This window comes from Calidris pugnax, unplaced genomic scaffold, assembly GCF_001431845.1.
Source record: "Calidris pugnax isolate Ruff unplaced genomic scaffold, ASM143184v1 scaffold31, whole genome shotgun sequence".
Classification (NCBI taxonomy): domain Eukaryota; kingdom Metazoa; phylum Chordata; class Aves; order Charadriiformes; family Scolopacidae; genus Calidris; species Calidris pugnax.
This window is the reverse complement of record NW_015090786.1, coordinates 7,421,296-7,447,116: the sequence shown is the minus strand read 5'-3', so window position 1 is coordinate 7,447,116 and position 25,821 is coordinate 7,421,296. Positions and strand designations below refer to the sequence as shown.

The following is a 25,821-nucleotide window of genomic DNA, read 5'->3' as shown; positions in this document are numbered from 1 at the left end:
TTATGTAAGAGATCAAGACACATCTACACTATTTTTGCAGTGTCAGCTCAAGTCTGGAAGTTTTATAAAGCCTTCACAGGGACTTGCACCTGAGCTAATAAGCTCAGCCCAGAGGGACTAACACTAGAAAATAATTTTCGTTTTGATGACTATTTACTATTTGACTTTGCTGAAAAAGCCTGAACAGATGATTTACTGTTACCTATTACTAACTGTGAGAAAATGTTAAGATGCATTACATTCAAGATACCTATATTTTGAAAGTATCACCCAGCTCCACTCACCAAATCTTTTGAAATCCTCTTGTATGTGACATCTGATCTAATCTAGTCAGCTGGAGTCTGCAGAACTTCCCTAGTTTTAAAGTTGCCAGTTACCGCAGAACTATAGAAACTGTGATATCACCCTTCTGCTTCCTTCAAGAGAAATCTATTATCCAATTAACCATTTTGATTCATGAAATAAGAAACTAAAAAATAAGCCCCACAAGAAAACCTTGTCCAACAACCTCATGCAACTTGCAGTTTTTTAAACTTTCTACACAGTTACTCAGCATGAGTCTAAGTCTGTTCTCAATTCCAGACTTGTCCACCGTCAACACTGTTTATACACTAGCATATACTAATGCTGGCTTTGGGCAAGCTGTGGATTATGCTCCACGGAAGGAGCTACCCAGTGTATACTCAGCAAGGACCAAAATCTTGTCTTCATGATATCTGGAAGGATGGACTAAGTGATATGTACCAAATGATCCAGCAGTAACTCCTTTTAAACACCCTCCAAGTTCTAACCTTGAGCTATAAACACAGTTTTGCAGCCAGTAATACAGACAGAAATTTCACTGATCTTAGGCTCAGCAAAACCACTTGGCCCAATCTTCAATTTCCTCTTCATCTCCATTTGCAGATTACCAACACAGCAGCAGAAATAAATTGCTGACAGTGATGTGGAGTTCTGTTTTTCTTATTTCAAAACTGTACCCAGGTACCAAAAACAAACAAGAAAAAAAATAAAAAAAACCAACCCTGAAACCGAAAATGTGACAGAATAAGAGTGGTTCTTGAAAAACCACAGTTCAGTTTCAGCTGAAATACGCACCAGTGAGTGTTACCTTTTAAGGGAAGGGGATTTGCCCCGCTCGTTACATTTCAGAGTCCCATGACACTGAGAGGACGTATCAGACACTGACTCTTAGCTGTAAGGCTATCCAGCAACACTTGTTTTCCAAAGGAGTCCAAGCCAAGCTGACTTGTGCTTCCAGAAGCTGCCAAAAAGAGGCTGTGGTGCAGCGTGGAGCAGTGGGAAGCCCTCTCCCACGGCTATTACAGACCATTCACCTGGGAGCCTGGGAAAATGCCTGAGAGCTGCTGAGTTATCTGGAGCCGCCTGGCAGGTGTTCGCTTCCCAGCGCAATCTGGCACCTGCCTGCCTCTGTAACTGAATTCAGGCAAGTCTTATCCAAAGCCACAGCACCAGCCTAAGAAGTCCAGCTGACCTCCAAACATTTCCATATCTGACAGGCACCTATTTCTCATCATACAATATTTTTATACCATCTTTTAAAAAACACCAATTTTTCCTCCCAGCCTAGAGGTTTCACATTGCTGACAGGTTGTTCTGGGTTAGGACCACCTCTAAAGTGGTCCTTTTAGAAAGTAACAACAAAGTAAATCATTGCAACACACAGATATTTTAAAAAAATTTTTAAAAAGGATGAATTTCTTATGTTACAATGTAAAAGTAAATAAATAGTTTCATTAGACTTGCTGAAACACTATGTTGTACATTAAAAAAAAATAAATCTACATTTTGCTTATGCTAGAGTAATTATTCCACATAGATGAAGCTATATTAGTAATAATGTTTACAGTATATGGAGCTTTTCATCTTCAAAGTGCTCTACAGACATATTATTACTTTGCTTTTTAGCAGTTATATTTCTCCACTTACAAATTATTCACCACCAAATCCAAATTCCCAATCATTTGTAAACAAAACAAAAAAGAAACATTTTATTTTAAAAGTACTGTTAATCATGCAGCTTTCCTTCATCAAAACAAACGTTCATATCACGTGCTCCATAGTAGGTTGCCATTTCTAATTCAGAAGAGATTCCATGCCAAACATTGGCATGTAAGTTGAAGTCCAAGTCCAGGACAGACCAAGGACAGCAGACACATGTCAGCAGATACATGTCAGCAGATACACTAGAATCACTAGTATCACTAGAATATTTCTGTATCACTCTCTCACACCACAAAAAAAAAAAAAGTCAACTTCATAGTTAATGGCAACAAGCATCCTCATTTAGTGAAAATTTTTATACACCAAGTAGGGGGTTCAAGCTGAGGATGGCATCCATTCTTTCCACCCAGTCTGCCTTCAGGTCAGAGAATTTTTAGATTCCTGTCTATTTGCTTGTATTCTCACTAGAAATAATAAAAATTTTAAAAGTAAAGTGTGCACTGATCAATGCAAAATAAAGCTCATAAACTTTTTAAGAAGTTTTATACTTAAGAAAACACATTCTAGCCATTAAGTTTATATACCTAAAGCGTGGACTAAAAAAATAAACAAAAGATTTTGCAATTTGCCTCTGTAAGGCACCCTGGAAGAAGACAACCAGCTTAAACCAAGTATAGAGAAAAAATAGATTACTGATTTTTTTCCTCCTTACTTTTTGCATTTTTATTAGTATTAAAGCTATTCTTCTATTCACTAAATCTTCAGAACACAGGCCAGTTGCCAGTACAAATAGGTGAGAGATTGGTCCCATCAAGGATGTCAGGACAAGATTTACTTACTATAAGGAACAGGGTCCCTGACTGGAACAAAAACATTAACCTTTAAATGAATCTGATGAGGACAGGATGAGATATGCCCAGCAGAAACCTCCCTGCTATCAGAATATTGATAGCTGGACTAAAACCTTCACACTGTCTAAAGCCTTCAGAACATGAGTCGTTATCAGTAAAACTGAGCCATTTTATGAAAGCCAAGAGGAGGGTTGTAGGGCTCACCTCCAGCAGGAGAGGTGCGGAATTCACTCTGAAACCAGAACTATACTGGCCAAACTGGATCCAGGGTAAGGCATTTCTTAGGCTGCTTGTCATGGGTATTCTAGAGGGAAAAACTGAGAAGAAAAGCAGATGTGAGACCGTCTGGCCACAAGATGAGAAATGCACCTGATGGAGGTCCTGAAAACAGCTCTGAAGGAAAATGACCGTCTTGCCCTCACTAATACTTGAGATGGAGAGGAAGGGCTGATGCAGTCCTGGAAAACAGCTCTTAAGATATAGTCTCTCAAAAGCCATTCATAATGTATGAACTGTAATAGCTGCTTTTGCTTTCAAGGAAATAAACGTAGAGCAAGGTGTTTGACAGCGTGACTGGTTCCCCTTGTTATTCATTAGAACAACACTATCACAGGTGCCAATACTATCATTACTATCATGCTGAAAGATTTTCAAGTAACGTCCTTTCAATTAAGTCCTCCACAGGTCTCCAGGCTCTACTTTTTTTTTTTCTTGGTAATAGGAAATAACTTGTGCAAAACTTCTGCAATAGGAAAGTCCTGAAAAACATCAGGACTATACTGCATCACATTGTTACAAAATATTATTTGGTGAATAAAGCCCACCAGTCTGCCACTGGACACGATGGGAGATAGCAAGAAGGAAAGAAAAGCTAGTGGAAGGTATCTTCAGCAGAACTTTAAAAAGATGGCATGAATATGAAAAGGTAGTTTCTTCAAAGCTGATCTTGATATATGGCAGCAATAAATGTTCTTGTCTTTATTTTTTGGGGACTCCTGTTAGGATAGCCCAGTGTGGATGGTCATGACTCCTCTTCTACCCTATCAGCTAGAGGACATTCAAAGTAAAGACATTTTTCCTCATATTCAGATGGAATTTACTGTGTTCCTGTTTGTGCCCATTGGCCCTTGTCCTATTGCTGGGAACCACTTAAAAGAGTCTGGCCCCATCCAGAATAAAGCAAGTTGTCCTAGAGTTTCATGGGTTTTTGTCTTTTCACACAAGAACTCAGAATATAAGGAAGATCTGGAGCACAGCAAATAGGTGGAATGTCACTACAACGGAGGCCTCTATTTTCTCTTTTTAAATGCTAGTAAATATTTAAGTCAGCTGCCGAAAGACTCTGTTTCTAAATAGGTCTCAATCTCTGCTCTCACAATCTCACATGCAAAAAGGATACCACCAAAAAGATGAAGAACAGCCTGCGATTATGATCCTCGGATCTATGCCACTCAGCTGTAGCAGTGGAATAGGTGCTGGTTGTGGTGCAAAGAGTTGGAGACTGATTGCAAAATGGTTTGTTACAAAGTGCTCGTTTTAACTTACTCAGGAACCTGGTATTATAACAGACCTGAATTAAGCAGCTCAGTACCTTGCAGTTTCTCGTATCAGTGTAACAGATAAAAAAAATAACAGTGTAAAAAAAAAAAACCCAAAACGTACACAGAGCATCTGCCTTCTCAGTATTAAATACCCAATTTAAGGTCTTTTAAGACCAAAAGCCATGAGCCTTACTTATGCCATGGGAAGACAACACAAGAGAACAGACAGGCACTGCCCATATTTAGAAAACTAAATATCTTAATTACAAGAATACGAGAAAGATACTCTGTAAACAAATACAAGACTGTCACCCTCTATCGTCTCTAAAGCAAGCATTGTCATTTAAAGAACTTTGTTGTCCATAGTTTTGTATAGAGAATATTTCACAGGCAAAATGTTTCTCTCTGAATAAATTAATTTGCTTTGCATTATAACAGCTCGTATCATTTTGAAGTTGATGGAATACATCAAGTTCTGTTACTGTGTCCACAATGCATACTCAAGATTGTGCTGGACTTCTTTCCTGCCATACTAGATTTTCATTTACTTCTTTTTTTTTTTTTTTTAATAAATTAAGGCCCAGATTCTACTAAACTTTGCTGGTGTAGTTTTGTTAAACGTCTGTCACTCGTGCCTTTGCAGTCAATGGAAATATTCTGTGTGTAATAAATACAACATATCCAGTACCTTCAGTGGTGAACCAAATGCACATAACTGCTCTCACTGAACTGCTTATGCCAAAGAAAGTATGCACAACTAATTTCAGGAATTGGCCCTCCATCTCTCTCTGGGCAGATTTTTGTAAAGCCTTATAAAAGTTTTCCAAATATAAATAAACCCACAAAAATGTTTGCAATTTAAAAAGCAGCATTTTCTCTCTTTGTCATATGATAATGAAACTTAAGAACAAAAGAACAAAGGAGAGTGTTATTGTGTAATATGGTAACACGGAAAGTTTAAAAGAAATTCCTATTCATCTCTAACCATGAAATTATACCTACAATTATTTCCAGTTATAATAAAAACAGGCAGGACATCAATGTTCAACATGTATCTATAACTTTTTTTTTTCTTAAAATGTAACAGCAATTTTTGTTTTTCTTGACTGCTGGTTTGAAGACTTTTATATTGAGACTTCTAGGGAATGCAAGAGTTAAAGATGTGTAAAACAGATTTTCTCACAGTTTAGAGAGAGCAAAACAACACATTTAGGAAGCCAGACAGCTAAAAGGTCAAAACGTTACACTTCCAGGTCAAACTTCTGGTTGCAATTAAGTAAATTCCTCTAAACATTTCTAGGGAAATCATATTTCTTTTAGGTTTTATTTCAAATCCCTATTCTTTCTTGCTTACATTGTAATCAAAACAATATTGCTCTCTTTAGAAATGTTTAATAAACAGGACTTGCTTTTTTTTTTTAAAGGAACCTGACATTTCATCTCAAAATAAAAAATCAAATTCTTATTTTTTTCCAATCTCATTTAATATACACTTCAACCAATAAAAATGGCAAACAAAGCTACCAAATATAGTTAATTTTTTTAAAATAGATACCCTTTCTTTTCCCCTTAGAAATCATATTTCCCTTTTCATCCACTTTCATTATCTGTATTTTCTTAGCAGGGTTTGGTTTGGGGTTTTCTAGGTTTTTTTTTAACTAAATCACGCAATTTTCTTCTTCCCATTCAGTTATAAGAAAAGCCCTCAAATCTAAGATGCTGACAATAGTCCTGATGTAAACACTGATGCGCCTGCCCAAATGTACCAGCAATCTCATGACTCCTATCACTGCCCAACAACATTACTTAGGTCTATAAATATAGACACTCTTCCCCTGTAACACACAGAGATTTTCAGAGGTTTTTTCAGAAGTCCCAAGCACACAGACACAGCACATAGACAAGCACAACAGGAATGCAGTATATGTGGGTTTTTATAATGCATAAGAGGTAGTCCTGGTATGCATCTAAGCAACGCAGCCCACTAGGTATGTTAGCAAGTGATATGTGCAATCACATTTACCCAAGCTGAAAAAATGGAATTCTAAAAGCATATTCATACTACACTAAAAATTTAGCCAAACCAAAAAGATATGACCAAATTCAGACATTACTGGCAAACGCTTTAGTTCAGTAGAACGCACGTATTGTATTAAACTGCCATCACTACTTTATAGAATCATAGAATCACCTAGGTTGGAAGGGACCTTGAAGATCATCGAGTCCAAAATCTGTATCTGTAGCATATTCCAGGCAGCACTCTTCGAGCTACCCCACACATATATTTGTAAAGGTCAGACAGCTTAGGAAAGTCAAGTCTATCATACTAAGCAGATAATTTCTTCTCTGGTATTTTAGACATTCCAACACAAGGAATTTGAGCATCCATTAAATGCAGACCACAGAATCTATAAAATGCTTCTAGCAGAAATCCTATTTGCCATGTTCAAAAAAGATGGGAGAAGATAATTTAAAGTCAAACATTCTTCAGAAAATTTAAACTAAAACAGTGAGCACTCAAAACCCCCCAAATCTACCTACTACCTATTTCAACTGTGCCTAGTGCTTAAACAGGTCCATAGCAGCTGTGCACCAATATCCTATCCTCTGTACTCCTGCTTCCAAATGACTACAGAAGCTTTAAAAAAAAACTATACAGAGCACACAAGAAAGAGTACCTTCAAGAGGAACAGATGTTGCACAGAAGAATCAGGCAGTCGTATATGAAATGGCAAGTGCTTAGGGACAGATTTTCAAAATCACTCCATGTGGATTTCAAAAATGTTGAATACCCACTTGGGACAAACAGATGCTAAGGGCTCTTTCAAAAGGTAGCTTTATGTTCCCTGGGCTAGATGAGAGTCACTTTGATATTCTCGAGTGAGTATAAAATCAGAAACTAAAGGTGGGGTTCATCTTGCCTAACTTGCAACACCTGCACAAACTAGTATCCTAAACTTCATTTTAAACTGGTAGAGATTAATTGCCCATCAACTTCTAGCCAGCTTTTATAAACTGAAAGAGGAGACATAATTCCACTTTGTAAATATGCATGATTAATGGATACCAACGTTTTGCCTATGTAATGAAAACTCAAAAAAAACCCAAACCCTTTAAATTTGCATAAATATGTGTCTTTGCATAAACTCAACTACTAACAGCAAAATTACTACGCAGATCTATGTGGATGCTATAGAAAGACTTATATAGGTATACAAGATAGTAGCTGTCAACATTTGTGCAAACACACATGGGTTTTGCAGGCACGTATACTTAAGAGTAATTTTCATAATATTGTTTTCTTTTCATAAAATGAAAAAAATCACATTGAAATAAGAGACAAAAGATGGAAGCAAGAGAAAGAGAACAAAGGCAGATATCAATTAAAGGTTAGAAGTCAAGGCTGTTTTCAAAATGAACATCAAGTTCTTTCTGTTCACAAAAATACACCAAATTAAACAACTCTCCTGTTGTTTTAAATAAATATTTCTTTTCAGTACAATACTAACTATATAAAACACTTTATTAAGGGTATCTTTAAAATAAATAGACTATTTCATTTCCTATCCAAGACCATAACTAACTTCACATGGGAGCTGCAACTTAGGGAAGAAGGAGAGCACATTCAACCCACCTGGTGCTGCAGCTGCAAATGTCCCATGTAAGACAGCAATAGCAATTGCTGAAGTCTCTGCAAAGTCTCAGTGTAATAACAGGAAAACAAAGGTAGATCCTTCAATCTAGAAATTTGAGAACTTTTGCTCAAAATTCAGACAATTTCTGAAACAGACTGACTCTGACATACTAATGAGTTTGCAGTTTATAGGGCAGGCTTCTTCCAGGGAAGTACAACGATAAGAAAGGCCATAATGGGTACGATCAAAGGTCCATAAAGCTAAATGCATGTAAATAGCATGCAAAAGCCACTGTAAATGTCTACAAGGGGAGACTAAATACAAGAGCAAAGTGCACATGGTTATTTCCCCAATACTCTCCCAGACTCTGGCCACTCTTAGCTCAGGCCTTTATTGAAACAAAAGAGATTTGTGAATTCCGTATCCTCCCTGGATTACTCTCCATGTGCTTTACTCTCAGTGTAAGCTTTTATCATACCAATTATCCTTTGGCAAAGAGTTCCACAGTTTGCTAACTACCACAGCACTTCCAATACCTTCCATTTGATGCCCACTTGTTCTCAAATGGGAAGAGAAGGAGAGAAGAAAGTATTTTGTAGATCTCTGTTGCATCCTCCCTAATTAATTTATTTTCCAGGTTAAAGACTCCTGGCACACTTAACCGTTCCCTGTATTTCCTATGTTCCCTGTATTGTATTTCCTCATCTTGAATCATCTTTCTTGCTCTTCTTGGAGTTTTTCCCAATTCTATTGTATTATAATCTAAGGTAAGAAAAAACAATCAATCACTAAAAAGAAAATACACAAATAGCAACTAAGTTTTTTTGTTCTTGTTAAATATCCCCTACCCTGAGAAAAGAACAAAATAAAATTCAGATATATATCCTTGATTTTCCAGAAGAAAAATGTTTTATCGAAAAAAAGAGGTTACTTTCTTCCCTATTAGCTGGCTATAAAAAATGGAAAAAAGTGATCTAAAGTAAATACAGGAAATATTAAGTACAAGATACTAATCAAAATATTTTTCATAAGTTATTGCATAAGTTACTGCATACTTCAGGGAGCTATGAGGCTCTGTTGTCACAGACAGATGAATCTAAGTTTAAAGTTCACAAAGATCTGCAGGACTTGGCCACAAATCATAAATGAGTCCATTGTAAAGAAGCTGCAGTATAATTCTTTTGAGAGACAGAAATTACAATGTGCAACTGCAAACATCAAAGTTAATTTAAAAGACTTCTGTCCTCCTCAGTCCCCTGTGGTAGCTTATCTGCTATAGCTTACTTTCCCTCCAGTTGCACCCATCAAATTTTTGTTGAGTAGCTCTTTAAGCAAGATAGGTGAAATGATTTTATTAAAACCAAACAAAACACTGCTTCAGAGCAGAGAATTAAGAGTTAACAGCTGGGAGGATGGTAATAAATCAGTTTTGCTGCTACAGGATTGTAATGTGGAACATATCCTATGCACATCTTACACATTTCACGTTTTCCAGTAATAGTGGACACTCCTAAAGTAAACGAGGGCTGTCTGAAAAGGGTGTTTTCCTTAAAAATACCATAATGTTCAAATTGAAATGCAAGGCCAGAAGAGTTTGGAATATTTACTACCATGATTTACTCTATATTTTCTGTGTGCTTACAGGAGCCAAACAGTAATTGCATAAGCAACAGACCAGAAGAAATTTATTTTCTTATGAAATTGCATCTTATGCATTTTTTAATATTAAATAAGATGTGAACTTTGACTCCAGATCTTTGTAAGGCTGAAGTATTCACAATAGTGATTGCACCTCTTCCAGTTTCTCATTTCAAGAGCTTATCAAAAGTTAATGTCTGCAAAGTTAATGTCTGAGACTTCTACCTGTTCATAAAGTTGAATCACACGTTCAAAAAGTAAATGGGGGAAAAGATGGATAGACAAACAGACACACAGAGGAAAAATATGATCACAATAAACCCCATTGCCCTTAGAAAACTAGGTTAAAATATAAAAAAAATACACACAATTCCAGAGAAAGCAGATAAAACCAAGCTGGGAGCTCTTTGTGCCATGTGACAGCATGCTCTCTAATTATTTTCACTGTAGAAGAGACTGTACAATAAAAAGATCTGAAATCAGAGCAAAAATGTTCCACCCTCAAGCCAAGAAAAACAACAAGGATGCTACAGAAGGAATGAGAAAAGATCTGAAAATTACTTGTATGATAAAGATAGTTAACTTTTCCCTGCCTCAAGAGGGGGAATAAGGTCAGTTTACAAGATACCTTCTTCCTTCCTTCCATTTCTAACACGGACATTTCTACCAGCCATGTTTTCTTTCTGCATCCTCCTTTTCAATTCCCCTCTGCCGACGTAAACTTTGCCTTCTTCCTTAATTTTCCATAGTCCTCCCTTTGTCATTCTCCTGTATTAAATAGCTCCACTCAGTCCACTTTATAACCTCATTACTTAATTCTTATTGCTTTTAATCAAAACCAGCCACCTTCTGTGGAACACAAAAAATCAGGCTCTGCTTTTAGCCCCTTTAAGTCTACAGTAGGTGAATATTATGACACACTAACTGCTTGACATCATCATGAAAAAACAGTATGTGTTATTGAGTAGCACAAGCGGTACAAAGTGAAAACATATGGAGTATATATATAAAACCCTAAGTTCTACGAATGTACAATCTTTAAAGGTAAAGTGAAGTAGTGGGCTCTTTTTAACGAATGAGAGAAGTTCACCAAAACATGGATTTTGTTATTGGGTGGATTACATTCATTGGATTTAAAATAATGCAGGCGAACCATACCTGACCAATGCCCTTCTTGCATGATTTTGGCCAAGAAAATTTGATGCAGGCGAAATTAAATCTTTGAAAATATACCTCATTTTAATTTTTTCTTAAAAAAATAAACCAATCCAAAATCAAACATGTTTGGACATTAAACAAACATGGAAAATGGAGAGTTTATACCAAAGCCTATGTCCAAAGACTAAATTAAAGCTTACTTTGGCAAATTGTTCATACTGGCCATTTGGGAGGGGTGGGGAAATTGTTCAGACAGAAGGAAGAATAGGAAGAACTTGCTTGTCTTGGCTACTTTCTCTCATTTTTCCATTCTTTCTTTCTTTCTTCTCCTCTGTGTAACACCCACAGATTTCCTAATGAGATGGTATGCGACCCACCACACACAGCTGTGTGGGTGTAATTTAAATGAAAAATAATGTAAATTAACAAGTAACATGCATGTGTATTTATATTATGTGCCACAAAACTGAAAGGTGGTATTAAATAATATTAACATTAAACATAACATTAATAATAAAAAGAAATTGCGATAGGTGAAAATTTTTTCTTCAAAATATTTATGGCAGCCAGTTTAACAACAGTCTTCTCTGCTCAACGGATCTACACAGCAGAACGAGATCAGCTCAAAGTAAGGTAGCTTGGCTTCTGTTTCTGAAGAAAACCCTAAATACAACATGCTTCCATGTTAGAGGTAGTGTAAAATCTTACTGAAACTGGTCTAATAATTCTGCTTCTAATAAATTTTGAATACATTCTGCAATGTGGAGAGCAAACTAATGACCTGAAAAGATGCGAGTTCAAATAGAGGTGGAATGCTGACCTGGGATAATTGGAGTAGTAAATAACCAGCTAATAAGCGCCTTAATGTTCCTTCTATAGATAGGGTTCCTTCCTTGCAACAGCGAGGGTTTTACAGCAGTGAAACTCTAGACACTGACTTGCATAACTTTGAGCAAAAGAAACCACAGTTTGAACAGCTCAAAACTTTTAATAACCTCCAAATGCAACAATAGCAGCAAGCTTAAACATTTCACCAGCAGCACCTACAGTATGTGTATGTAGTTAGCCACATACCAAGCTTGCGCATTTCTTTGTATACAACAAAACACCCTCAGCCAAACATTGGCCAGCTATCTCGCACTTCATCTGTTTGGGAAAAAACACAAAAACATATCTTTGTACTCTACAAACACAAGCTGTGATCCTAGAGAGGAAGGTAAAATACAAAAGGTTTTGTAGCCACATTTGAATGAGGATAACTGCTAAAGACCCTAAAAGGGTCAGTCCCTTAGAGGTAGGTCCCAGTTGCTCTGGCAAACGCCCACCTATTCTGTTATTTCCTTCTCAGGTAAGAACAGACTTGAATGTAACTTGAATAAACTTGATTCTTGGACTTGAACAAAGCACTCCTTTCTTACAAATAACAGCCCTGAGCAAAGCAGGCTGAGAGAAGAGGAAAGAGATTTGGAAATTAAGTTCAACATGAATGTTTGTTATCACAGACTGTTTTCTTCCTTTATTTCTTTAGTGTTAGTTAATGACAGTGAGATTAACTGCAGAAAACTGATAGAACAGTAATTCTGCCTCATCCAAAATAAATATTCTTTAATCTCAAACTGTCACAGATCTTACTGATGACCTCCTCAAATACATATCCTTAAGTTCTTCATTTTTAGGAAATAAGGGGAAGAGTCAAGCAGATCAGTTCACAACCCTAGGACAGCATACCAGTATTTTTAATAAATCAAAGAAAATATAAGACCCTAAAATCTCATGAACAACCTCAAATTAGTGTGCATCTGTCTGCATATATAAAAAACAATTGCTATGTCTGGCAGTTTTATCTTACAAAATCATTGTTTTTGAAAACCTACTTTTTAGTGAGGCAGGAAAGCTTAAAAAATAACTTACAAAAAAAATAACTCAGTAAAAGAAAACACAGAAGAACCTCAACAAATCTCAGAAATTCTGATCCCACCCTCTGTAACATCCCTCTGCTTCCAGTATAAGAGAATTCTATTTGTTCACTCAAACCCAGAAAAGTACGGGCATCTGAAAGTTCATATGTTTTACAAACATTAATATATTTTAAAAGGATAAAATGTAGTTACAACTTGCAAGGAAAAAGAGGGTTTCAAAATCCTTTCGTGTCCTGAAGCACTTTTTACTTATGTGGTATTGTGTTCCTGTGGGTGGAAAAAATCCCTCCCGTCATGCCATAACAATCTGGCTCCCATATATGCCTAAAATTTTGCAATATTAAGCCAACGATACAGTATTTAACCTGTGTTTTCTTGATTAAAAAACTCATTAACATTGATATTAGTGTATAGAACTGCAACCTTCAACTATAATTCCATAGAAATATACCTTTTCAATAACTGAAAACATTTTGAGGGGCAAGAACTTTTTCAGAATTAAAATTGTTAATATAATATACATTGAACTCAAAAATTGGTATCAGTATACTGATTGCATATTGTAAGTACGCAATTATATTCATTGTAGAATTCATATTTCAGTAGAGATCTATTACAACATATTTAAGGAAATGTGAGAAACCATAGCCAACACAGGACTTTACTACTGCAGCCCGTCTTTTCTGTGACAAGTTTATAACATGCTCCAGGCTGGTAATAAAAAAAAAAAGTCATTATTTCCTAAAGAACTATTTAAAAATAAACTGCTTGTGTGATATAACACCAACAGACAAGCCTATCAACTGTAAAATCCACCATGATGACCAGAACAGTTAGTGAAATAATATTAAACAAAATCATTTCATCTTTTTAATTCTAATTATGGGCTCCCATACTAACAGTACAAGTTATATGTTGATTTTTCAACACCACAAAATAAAAGCCACTTTATTTTTTCAATAACATAACTAAAGTCATTTCAGACCCAAACACCAGCTATTTCAAGCTTACTGGCTTTCCCGATGGCAAATTTCTCATGGAAAAAAACCATAAAGAACAGCAGTTTCCACCATACCTTATCTTACTATATTTTACAGTAAGTTAAATAATTTATTTTACCGGTAAGAAACAAAGGACCAGATGGTGCGTGGTGCATTGATTTCACTTGACCACGTTGTTTACGCGCTTCCAAGTAGTGTTTGACCCTTGAAGCAACAACTTCTTCTAGCAGCGTGCAGACCTCCTGAAAGAGTAACCGTTGGCCTATTTAGATCTAAATTTATATATGTGCTCACAGACATACAATAGAAATCAATGCAAAATCACTCCTTTTCACGCAAAAAGTAAAAATATCACCTGCAATTAAGTACTGAGGTATTACATAGAGGTAAGAAACACATAATTTAGGAAATGAATGGGAACAAGAGAGGAGGAAATCAAACAATTTTGCTACAAAACAGGAAAGGAAGTATGTTATAAAGTCTCATTTAGTAGACCAAATACATTATATTACAATACTAATTTCTGAACAGCAAACTAGTTTCATTTATATGCAAAGTAGGAAAAAACCATGTTAAAAATCTATCATAACATTAGCTATTTAAGCAGAATATTAGTAAAAATCCTCCAGAAATTGTCAACACACTATTTCTCTGCAAGAATCCTTATAAGCCACAACAGATATTTTAGTTCAATTCAGTGTCATTTTAAGGGGGAGGACTCGGAGCTAATTAGGTCACAGCAATCTTACTTCTTTAGTTCATTTGATTTTTCTGCTCCTAAACACAACTGTTCACATCTTTCATATTTCCCTCAGCAAAAGCAGAATAAAAACCACACACAACTCAAGAAGAACGAACCCTTCAGCCAGAATAACTATAGAAAAAAAACACTTGGAGTAAAAGCAAAAAATTAATCTCTTGAATACCAGAATAAACTTTCAGATCAATGCATACACACATATTTGAGACTTTTCCCTCAGTATTCTCATTTTCCATTGTGCATAACTGTGTGCTCACAGAAATGATACTTTGTGGCACACAAAAATATCATTTTACCTTTTTTCAGTCTTTGGACAATTGACAAAATTATATCAGTACCAACTAAAATATCTCAGCTTGAAATATTTACTTTTGATTAATCTAGAAAGTATGCAGAGCAACAAATTTTTAAAGTATTTCTCTAAATGAAAGCAATGCACATATATTGGTCAACCACGAACAGCATTTTCTTCTTACAGTAAGAAATACATTTTCCTTTCTGCTTGAAGAGTGCAATTATAAAATACTATATCTACTTATTCTTCTGCTTAACTCATTAAAGTGATCTCATTACACATTCCTTCACAGGACTATGCATTCAGGTTAGAATAAAAAGGTCTAGAAAGCAGCAGAAACACACTGTGCATTTTGTTCCTTCTGCAACAATAAAGATTAGCATGCACTTCTTTAATTTACATGGAAAATATTGTAGTTGTTACGCTTATAGAAATATTATTTAAGTGGTTCTCCACAAAGACCTATACAGATCTATATTTAAGAAAGCATGAACAAGAGCAGGCTTCAAGAGAACCACCCCTGTGAACTTTCTAGCTCTAAAAGGAACTTGCAACTGAGATCTTCTACATATGGAGAGATCATAGCAATGACCTGAACAGAATCAGTTTAAAAAATGTTTCACTTTCACTTTGTTATTCCAGGGGAAAATGAGATAGGACAGAAAAGTCAGGAAAATTTGAAGGGTGGAAAGAAAGAAAAGCTCCCAAATGCCTCAGTTTGCATCTCGCAGCAATCCCAAAATAACTCTACACGACACGTGCCAGCAGCGCACAATCTGGGGCCTTTGCAATGCCCAGCTGGACAATATGCACTGTATTTTCTTACACCAGCATCAAGCAAATGGGTACTCATTTAGCTCCCAGCACTGGGATGGCACCGTCAGCAGAGGCACTGACAAGCAGCTCCATTACATGGCATCCCTTTTCCACTGCAGTGTCTGGGCCCAGGCACCCACCTCACATCCTTCCAGGCTCCACGTGCTACAAACAGCACTCACTGACTTTCATCCAGGGTAAACAGGGGATCAGCAGAAACCACGTTTGTGTTACAAGGGGTGTAGGAGGTATCTGCTTTTCTCACAGACAAGCAAAGAGGGCTGTACCACCACTAGTATTTTCCAGAATTTGGAAACAACAACAATGTAGAAAACTGCTTGTGATGAATATATAAAGGCTCTCAAACAAACCCTCCAAATGTAGGCATAATACCTTATAATACCTCACTGATCTTTCTCTTACCGCTTTAACAAAGATTCTGCATAGGACTTTCAGGAAGCAAATTGTAAAAGCTATTGGAATCACACTTCTCAGTTGTTGAAAATATGCAACCTTTGTACTTCACTCAAAATGTGCGGTCACAGAAATGTAATGAATGCTGCCCTGTCATGCCTCTTTATTAAATCAATCATGATCTAATTTCCTGAAATTCATATCTTTTGTTTTGGCAGTCTTACAAAATACATTTTGAAAACCCTTAAAAGTCAGATAACTGAGATAGTAAAACTGGTTATAAATAGTAGTGGTAATGAGTATTCATTTAGTCAGAAAAAAGAAGTCTAAAAGATTTCCCCTATTTTCTTCTTTCTCTGCTTAATAAAGCACAAATCGGATGAACCACAGGCTGTTAAATATTCTGCTTTCACTCCCTCGGGGTATTAATTTATTGTTTCTTTTAATTTTATTTAAATGTATTACTTTGAGACATAGGGGATGCTCTGCAGTGACAAGTTAATTATGCCATTATTAGGAAAGCTATCTGCTGAAAATTACCGTAACAGAGACTTGCGGGAAAGTCCACAGGCATTTGAAACACGTCCTGCATTCGTTTTCAATAGGGAACTTCTCAAGTTCCCACACAGACTGAAATAGGGGAAAACTCCCACCAGTAACTCATCACAAGACTGTAGCAGAAATCACCCAGGATCTGATGGAAGTTACATTCATAATTTTGCTGGTCCCTGATGCACTGATTTTCCAAAATTTCATCTCTTGTCAGGATATACAAATGATACGCTGAAGAATAAAGACTGGGAGTTTCTTTTTAAATGGTTCTACTTAGTTTATCGTGCATACTTATGTTTTCTTGCACTCTCTAAATATATCATAAGTCACACTTCCCAGAATAAGAAAAAACAATTAATAGAAAGATACTTCAGCAACAAGCTCTGCAAAAATGATACTTGTCACAATCTGGCTTCCATCACACAGGATAATTTACAAACATTCATGAGAGATACGTTTTTAAAATTAAAACTTAAGGCAGATGAATCAAACCAGCTCACACACATGCACGTATGCAAACACACACAGTTTAAAAATTTAAAGACAAATTGAAAGTGGTCATTAGTGACCCAAAAAGCACATATGGTTGACTTAGGGGTCCCAAAGCAACCATTGACGGTTAGGTATAACTAATGATATTCTCATCACACTGAAAAATTCTGAACAGTTCAGGGCAATCCAAATTTTTCCCTGCAGCCACATGCTTTTGAAGTAGAACTGATATTTGTTGTACCTCTTTCTCATGATCTGAAAACCAGCTGGTGTCTTTACTGGAGCCTTCAGGCAAAATATGAACATCCACCAAAACAGCAAAGTTCCCACACTGAAAAAAAAAAAAAAAAAAGGAAGAAAAAAACCATTCAACTGTAGCTGCCAGGAAGCATATGTCAAGCAGACAAGGAGGTAAACAATCAGGTAAGCATATGCATCTGATTCAGAGATACAGCAGGCATAACATATAACTGTGGAAAATTATGAAGTACGAATTACAAATTTACCATTTTTTGTGGGCTTAATGAGAAACAAGAGCACCAAAGCTCTCTTGGGTAGCTCACTGAAAAGTTTAAACAATAACAACAAGCACAAGTACATGGAGTTTTCTTCTGCTATCTATATGTCACTTAAATCTGAGTTCAAGCAAATTTTCACGTGTAAAAAATTAGCAATTCCTCCACCAAACTCTAGTTTGTCTACTTTCTGAGAATGTAGTACTATTAAATCTCTAGCTTGCATTTTAAATTTATTAAGTCCTTAAAAACTCAGCCTCTTTAGAAGTCTTTTCCTCTCTCCAAACTACCTAATGTAAAGAACAGCAAGTTTGAAGAACGTGTGCTAATTACCTAATATTCACTGACATCTGTCATTTAGCCAGTACTATACTTTCAATGCTTAAATGATAATAAGGCTAACCTATTAACAAAAACTACATATGGTTATTAGGATGATACAGGCTACATCTGAAGACACATTGACTATTTCTGAAATTCCTTGATAGCCTTTAATTGAGGACAGTGAGACATATGTGGTTTAATTATTATCTTTCATCAGTACATCAGTCATTGATGACCTCCTAATATAAGGAGTGAATGGCACAAACACAACTCCTTAGTTCTTCTGTGCAATAACTCACCTCTAGCAAAAGAATGCTGCCTCTTTTGATGTGCAGAGGTATGGTGTATTGCAAGCTAATGCTTTCTCCTAATGTAACACAGCACAAAATCTCACTCAGACATACTTTAACTAAACAACTTGTAAGGTAAAAGCCAATTTCATCATTCTGTTTTGGCTGCTCGTGCTGCGCTTGTGATGCAATAAACTCACTCTTTGAGAAGACTGGACATGTGCGGTCATGGCAACTGCACATCCGGAACGTCTGATGGAATAGAAACAACATCCTGATTCCAGATAAATATCAAATGTGTATGTGCAATCCAGTGTTAGATTGGTCTCATTTCAAGTGGACATGCAGTGCACACTTCCTGCCCTAACTCTCTCTCTCCATTATTTGCTCTTCACTGCCAAACATCTGCAAATCCCACACCAGAATTCCAATTGTTAACAGAATGAGTTCTAGAAATAGTATGATATATATTTTTACACTATAGTTGTACGTTATCTACAGTCTAAGAGGTACATCTATATATTAGGCTTATGGTATAGCAGCAGTACAATTTTTGAGAGTACTCTTACCTGTACAGTTAGTACAAAGGACAAGATTTAGCATTGATTTTATTAATCATGACAGCTTATTTAGTAAGCTAGAAAACTCTGGGATTAAAAAACACTTAGATCTATAAGTTATCCATGAACAGAAGTATTTAGATAATTATTTAAATACAATGAAAACCTAATTCATGACGAATATATTGTAACTAGAACGCAAAAGCTTGGCAAATGAGACAGGCATTGTGAAATCATTTTGAGAAACTTCTAAGTTACTTATAGGTATCAGTCACTGAAAGAGCAGAATGCTTTGATCTATTTTATCAAAAGACTTCTCTTTCCTCCAGAGAACCAAGAATTACCAGATGGCTGCAACAGCAAACCTCTCCAAGCTTTAAATTGATGACAAAATATCTCTCAAAAATCTCTGGTGAATCATTAGTCAGTTCCAGCAAACTATAAAGTTGACTACTGAACTTCAAAGTTAGCAGACACTGCATATTATAAAGAGAAAGCCAGTAAATTATTCATGGTTCAGCACTTATAGCAACGAACAAGTATTTGATACATCAAGAAAATTCAAATTATCAAATGCTATGTGTTAACTTGCATTGTTTTCTATTGACTGCAGAAACTTTATGTATAGATACAGATGCAAAATATAGGCCTGTTTTTTTCAAGCAGAGATAACGTTTAATTATTTTCTTTTGAATGGCAATATTTGTCTCATTTGCCAATCTTGAAACAACTGGAAAAAAGAAAGTAACAAATCATATTTGAAACTATATAATGAAACAGTTCAAAATTATCTTAAAAATATTACTAGCAGACCAAACATTTGTAGTACTTCAAGGAAAAAGAAATATATACGAATAATGCATAATTCTTTGTAACAGACAAGCTTTCCCAATGGAAGATTTCTATCCCTCTGAGTTTTGGAGCACTCTTCTTGTAGAGAGCATACCTGGAATTATTTCAACATCAAAAAGCCAACAGTTTTGCCACTCAATTAGTATAGCTTTAAGACAGGATACAAGGAAGCATAACTGTCACAGACAAAGAGGAATAAGGGGAGTAAGAGAATATAAGCACAGAATCTTTCTGGGTCTCATTACCTTCTATTTTTCCTAAGTCCTAAACATGATATAAGCAACAGCTCCCATGCAGGCTCCTTTGCACTCTGAAATTATACAATACACTGTATACCCTACATCTCTATTTATACTAGATATGCCTTCACATGGTACAGCTTTATGTATGATATTTACACCAAGAAGCTCAATTCAGCTTTGGCTACTCCAGCAGAAAAGGAAAAGTTCCCTGTACAGACCAAATTCCAATACAAGTAATTGCAGGGAACAGAGGGAAGTGGAAGAAAAATGTACTCTGTTGATTTGATTATCTTAGAAAAGTTTCCAGATAATTCTTTGTTTCTATTATGAAGACACGCAGTTCTGTGAAAATACTATTATTATTTTAGAGGAAATGAAGTGTTTCCAGTCATTGTAACTGCAAGAAGCAACTTGTGCCTCCTAAGTACCGTAACTGAAAGGAAAACAAAAAGAACAGGGTTTTTTAATTCAGAGGTGCAATTGCTAAAACAAACCCAAATGCCTGATTTGATGGGACACATTTCTGTCAAGAATCAATACAAAAAACATTTCACTAAAAATTAGACAGAAACAGATGCGTCAATTTTATATATCCTCCATAATTCTAGAATTCAAAACCTCTTCATTTTTACAAGCTGGTTTTTAATGTTAATGTACTTAGCGTAACAGTCTAATAACATTCACTGTGCTATTAAACAAAGGACTTTAAATGATCTCAGAATGTTGTTAGTGTATTGTTGTACAGTAATGGCATCTAATTCAGAACATATTTTCAGGAATCAAAACTGTTTATATACAAATACATCAAACACTCCATAGATTCTGGAAATGGAAAAGATAACCAGACGTAACATAAACAGAATGAATACCACCACAAAGTGGTAAGTCAGTCAAGGAGAGTAATCTGTTCACAACCTGTTAAAACCTTGGCACAGGATAAACACATATTAGATGGTGGATTATTATCTGAAATCCCTCAATGAGTAGATAAATCCAAACAAATACTTTTTATCGCTATACTCATTTTTACAATTTACATTTTTAAAATACTCAATTTTTACATTTTTGCTCCTGCACGGGTACTCTCATTTCTTAAAATGCATCACTTCAAATAGCATAAAAACAGTCATCATAAACAAAAATACTTGGGATGCTGGGCATAAGCATGGTGAGTTTGTATTCAGTTACATCACTCCAAATGTTCTGTATCATTAAACCAGACAGGACCGGAGCACCAGCCTCCCAAGACACATATTAGCGTTTCTCTTTCTGTGATTATTCTATGGATGCGGGCTGTAGGGTCAGAATTAATTGAAGCTTAGTTGAAAAGGAAACGTGATAGTTTGGCTGGCTTTTGGGGGTGGGCAGAAGGAGGCAAGCTGCAACTGTCACACAGGTTTGCACTTTCTAGAAGGATCACTGCAAACAGAGATGAGACATCAGCGTAATAGCAGTAGCGTGCTTGAAGTTTCCTGTCCCTGCTTCAGATCAGAATGGTCTTGGTAGTACCAAAAGCTTGGGAAGTTTGTTACATTAATCGGCCTACAGAAAGACAATACTTTTCCCTATAAGCCTTGCTTTATTTATCATAAATTTTAATTAAAGATTATTTTGAAACATTTTTCTCAGTTCCACTGGGAGAGAAGCATGCCCTACACCGTAAAACTTTTGTTCTCCAGGATAAGCATATAGGGACCGTTTCTTTCTAATGTTACCTCTTCCCTTAAAGTTCTGGTATATAGTTACAGTAATAATTTTATTCCACTCTCAGATGACATCAATAGTTAAGAAAGATAGACTAGATCCTGATGACCACTCAAAAATGTCATGATGCTGAAAATGGCTTCCAAAGTCATAATAGGAGGTATCATCAGTCCACAGGTGGCAAAAACATGCTAAGAAATTTTGTGGAAAAAATAAAATAAAATATATAAATAAGGAGCTTATGTGAAATATATTGTCCTACAATAAACAGGAAAATTTTAGTATATTCTAATCTTCCCAAGTTCTTTCTAAAAATCAGTAAATGTTCTACATTCATTTATGCAAGTTCAAACATCTACAGCATTAAGTACAATTACATACTGTCATTGACAACGACATTATGATAATATATAGAGGCTATCTTCACTTTTCCCAGACTTTTTAGAAGCAAAAATTTGTTCTTCTCCTTTATCCTTCTGACCCCAAAGAAAAATTCTATTGCTTTTTTAGGAGTATAGTCCATGTGTGAGAAATTTCTTAAGGGAGGAGCATTCAATTTTCTGGTGTTTTAGCATAAGGACAGAAGTAATATCTGAAAATTCAATCAATGAGCTATAGGAGCATTCAGACCACATTCAGGGGGTCTCATGCCAAGCAAAGAGGCGCAAGCAGAGAACAAGCCTTTAGAACAAACTTCTGAGAAAAGTAGTCTGAGAACACAACAAGAAACTAGGATGCATCATTAAGGCAGTATGTTAGACTCTCAGAAGATGCAGATAGACAGGATATTAAATGTAAGAAATAATGGGGAAAAGAAAACAAGAAATACATGTGAATGATTCAACCCCTAGGTAAACCTAAAGAAATCAAAGTAGTTTCAAATCTGATGGAGCTGCATATAATGGAGACTTTCAAATTAACAACTAATACGCTGTTGGTAGAGCACATAATTGTGAGAGAGCCACCCAAATAAACAGATTAAAACAAAAGATAACTAGAATAGAATTAGAATAAAAGACAACTCATTCAAGAACACCTTGAGTATCTGCCATGGTAAAGGATCTGCATGTTTTTAAGCAACATAAGAATGCTTCAGTGCAAGCAGAGCCCTTCAGTTCATCACTCACAGCCAGGCTAAGGAGTAATTATTTAATCTAAACATCTGAACTGGTCTCGGAGAACTGCTCTATCAGGTACAATGTTGAAAAAAAGGCCTAAATTGCATGAGAGAATTAAGCTTAATTTAAGTTGTCAATCTATGCTGGTCTGGTCCCAATTCTGTAGGAGGTTCTGTAGCCTACATACTGAAAGAAGTCACGAAGCTGGAGCTCAAACAATTGCAAAAAACAAGTTTTTCCTGAGGGCAAGGTCTCCAAGTAACAGTGCAATCTCAACATTGTTTTGAAAGGATATATACCATGCCCCTGCCTGTGTCAGAACTGATCCAGAAAACCAGAAATAGCAGCACAGTATTTGTTCAAGATAATCAAGAGATCATTTGAGATTCCAACAAGCTGCTTTCACCCTTTTTTTGTAATATTTTTATAAAAACTATGGTTTGTTTTTTTTTTTAAATCATAGCTAGCAAGCCATGAAGAAATACTAATCTCTGCAGCAACCTACATTCATGAAACTTTGGGTTGGGGAGGGTGAGAAGCCATATTAACTGGGGAGCTGATCGTATTCACAATCTATCTAAATGCAATTAATTCTTAATCACAAAATTTCAGGACGTTTCCTAGGGCTTTGACACAGCAATGGAGTGCCACAGGATAACATATTGTTGTGTATCACCTGATCTTCGGTAAGTGGGTGCAGATAAAGGTTAGAGCTAACTTACCTAGCTCACCCTAAACTATCATCAATAAAAGTTTGGCATAACGAGATTGATTCATGACGAGAAGAATGGCCTTGTGACTGCTGTACTGAACTGCAGTTGGGGACGTCCTCTGTGGTTCTAGAAAAGTCATTGTGGGGATTTAGTTTCTTACCTAGGTGAAAAAACAAACGAACTATTTATGCACCCTGTACAAAAAGCTCGGCACATCTGAATCATTCATTTTGTAATGATCAGATACTACAGTAATAGGTATCATCACATTAAGTATTGAGAACTGGTAACCCTGACAACGATCGTTACTTCTTTTGATTGTTGCGCTGTAAGATCAGAGAGACACCTAGTTCCCTATCAGCCTTTTCAATACTTCCTCATAAACTAAACTGAACTTCAAATTTAGCTATTTCTATCACAGGTCTAGCAAGTGATTAAAACAACTAGAATGAGTAGAGATTTCTAACACATAAAATGGCTTGCTTATTAAAGTCCTGCTAAGTGACAATGTATTTTTCTGAAGCCATTACAGCCACTAATTAAAAGACTTAAGGGCCTTTTTCAGACCTTTCACTTGTTAAGTAATTCTCACAGGGTTTCACATATATCCTCTACATGCTATATTTTAATATTAATCAGCCAGACTTTAACAAAAGATTACCAAGTACCTACTGGCAAGCTACTGATGCATTTGTGGACAGCTAAAGAGCTGTTACATACCACATGATTTTATGTGTTTCTGAATATACTAGTCATGACTGGAAAATTAAGTGCAATAAATTAAGGTAAAGACACCACCCTCAGCATCTTTTGATGTAAACTCTGTCAGACAAAATAAATCTAACCATTGGACAGCATGGAAAACATGATTTACAAAATTATTGTAAGCTGAAGAGGAGATAAACTACGAAGTTTGTTCAGTAAGTTACTGTGCACATTACTAAGCTGAAGTGAGCAGCAGTTCTCAAGCATATGATGCATCCAGTAACATATTTCTTGACTTTATTGTACAACAGCTGCAGGGTTGGGTCCACTTCCCTCTCACAAAAACAGAACGGGGAAGTGAGGGCAGGTCCCACGCAGGAAATTGTTCCCCAACTTTGCAATTATTTCACAAAGCTGCTGATTCCTTTCTGTATTAAGAGACGAGGTCTCACCTGCCTAAAATCTACTTCCTTCCCTCCCTCTCATGAAGATGTTACCTACCGCAGCATGCAGCTACTTAAGTGGGAAGCAGGAGGCAACAGAAAACCAAACCAAGCATCTGCAGTCCACGTTTCAATATAAAATATTTGCAGATGTTAAAACTTTATGCCAAAATAATTTAACAGATTAAAGATACATTGATTGCAGATGCTCAGACTTTAAGACAAAAACATAAAGCAAAATTATTTTTTTAAATTAAAAAAAAAAAAAGAGCAAGGCAAATTTCTTAATATTGCTAAATTTGCTTAAGTGTTTGAAATGTTACATTTTCCAAGTGCGTAAAAGTACTATTTAACTCTGCGTTTTGACTAAGTTGTTTTTGAAACAAAGCTAAGCCAGGAAAGTTTCAGGCCTGCTTGAAAGCTCTTTCAAAAATAATGTAAGAAAAAAGTGATTCACTTCTGAAAAAGGCACATTACAAAAGTAACACCCTTTGGACAAAATCCTTCTACTAAGTAGTAGCGTATTTAGTCAACATAAAGTAGAGGAAAGCTCAACAAAATAATCAATGCTTTATCTACAAAGGCAGAAGGGAAGAAACAAACGAAGCCTTTCAAGTGAACAAGTGAGGCTCTAAATCTTACTGCTGAAAAAGCAGAATCAAATGGATGAAGAATACATGGTATTTCAAAATGGAAATAGTTCAGCAAAAACCTTAAGGAATTACCAGCTGGAAAGCAAAAGAACATTTTTTTTTTTTTTTAAATGTCCAAGAGAAAAAAATGTTTTCATCTGACATCAAACAGAGTATATAATAAGTAGACTTTGTACTTAAACAAAGAGGGATAAAAAAGGAATAGGAGAAACATCTGATTTATAAAAATATGTAAAATATTAACATAGTTGAGCACTGAAAAGTGAGCGACAAGCAAGAACGAGCTGTGAAATGTACCACTGATTCCTGGTGGAGGTGCCTGTCAGCAGAAAGGCTGCTCAGACTAAACTTAACCCAAGAAGGAAGCTATTTCCCTATTTGTCTGTCCTTGTCCATTCTGCTTCCATCTTACTTCTTCCAGACATTACCACTTCCAGAACTGAACAGGTACAGCTGTTCCCTAACTAAACCAGTTTTGATACATCTGTTTCAAAATCCATATTAAAAACTGCTGAGTTTGATAGAAATAAATAGAGAGTGACTATTCATATGTCTCTCCTAGCAAACTTAAGAAGTGGTAACCTCTGGTAGGAGAATAGGGCAATGAAAAGCAGGTGGTAGATGACTCGATCTTAACTTAAATCAGATGCTGCTGAAAAAGTACA

General features: G+C 35.9%; 1 protein-coding gene across 5 annotated transcripts in view; it reads right to left on the bottom strand.

Annotated features, from left to right (window-relative positions):
- SLX4IP (SLX4 interacting protein) overlaps positions 1–25,821 on the bottom strand; it is a 74,650-nt gene that overhangs the window by 20,884 nt on the left and 27,945 nt on the right. For 4 of the 5 annotated variants that reach the window (XM_014966310.1, XM_014966314.1, XM_014966313.1 and 1 more), the window contains exons 4-5: positions 17,279–17,368; positions 13,827–13,950 (exon numbers count right to left, since the gene is read on the bottom strand). In XM_014966310.1, coding sequence (XP_014821796.1) covers positions 13,827–13,950; positions 17,279–17,368 — 214 coding nt within the window. Of the gene's footprint in view, positions 1–13,826; positions 13,951–17,278; positions 17,369–19,823; positions 19,843–25,821 lie in introns of those variants that run through there. The other variant, XM_014966315.1, reaches the window with a different exon arrangement.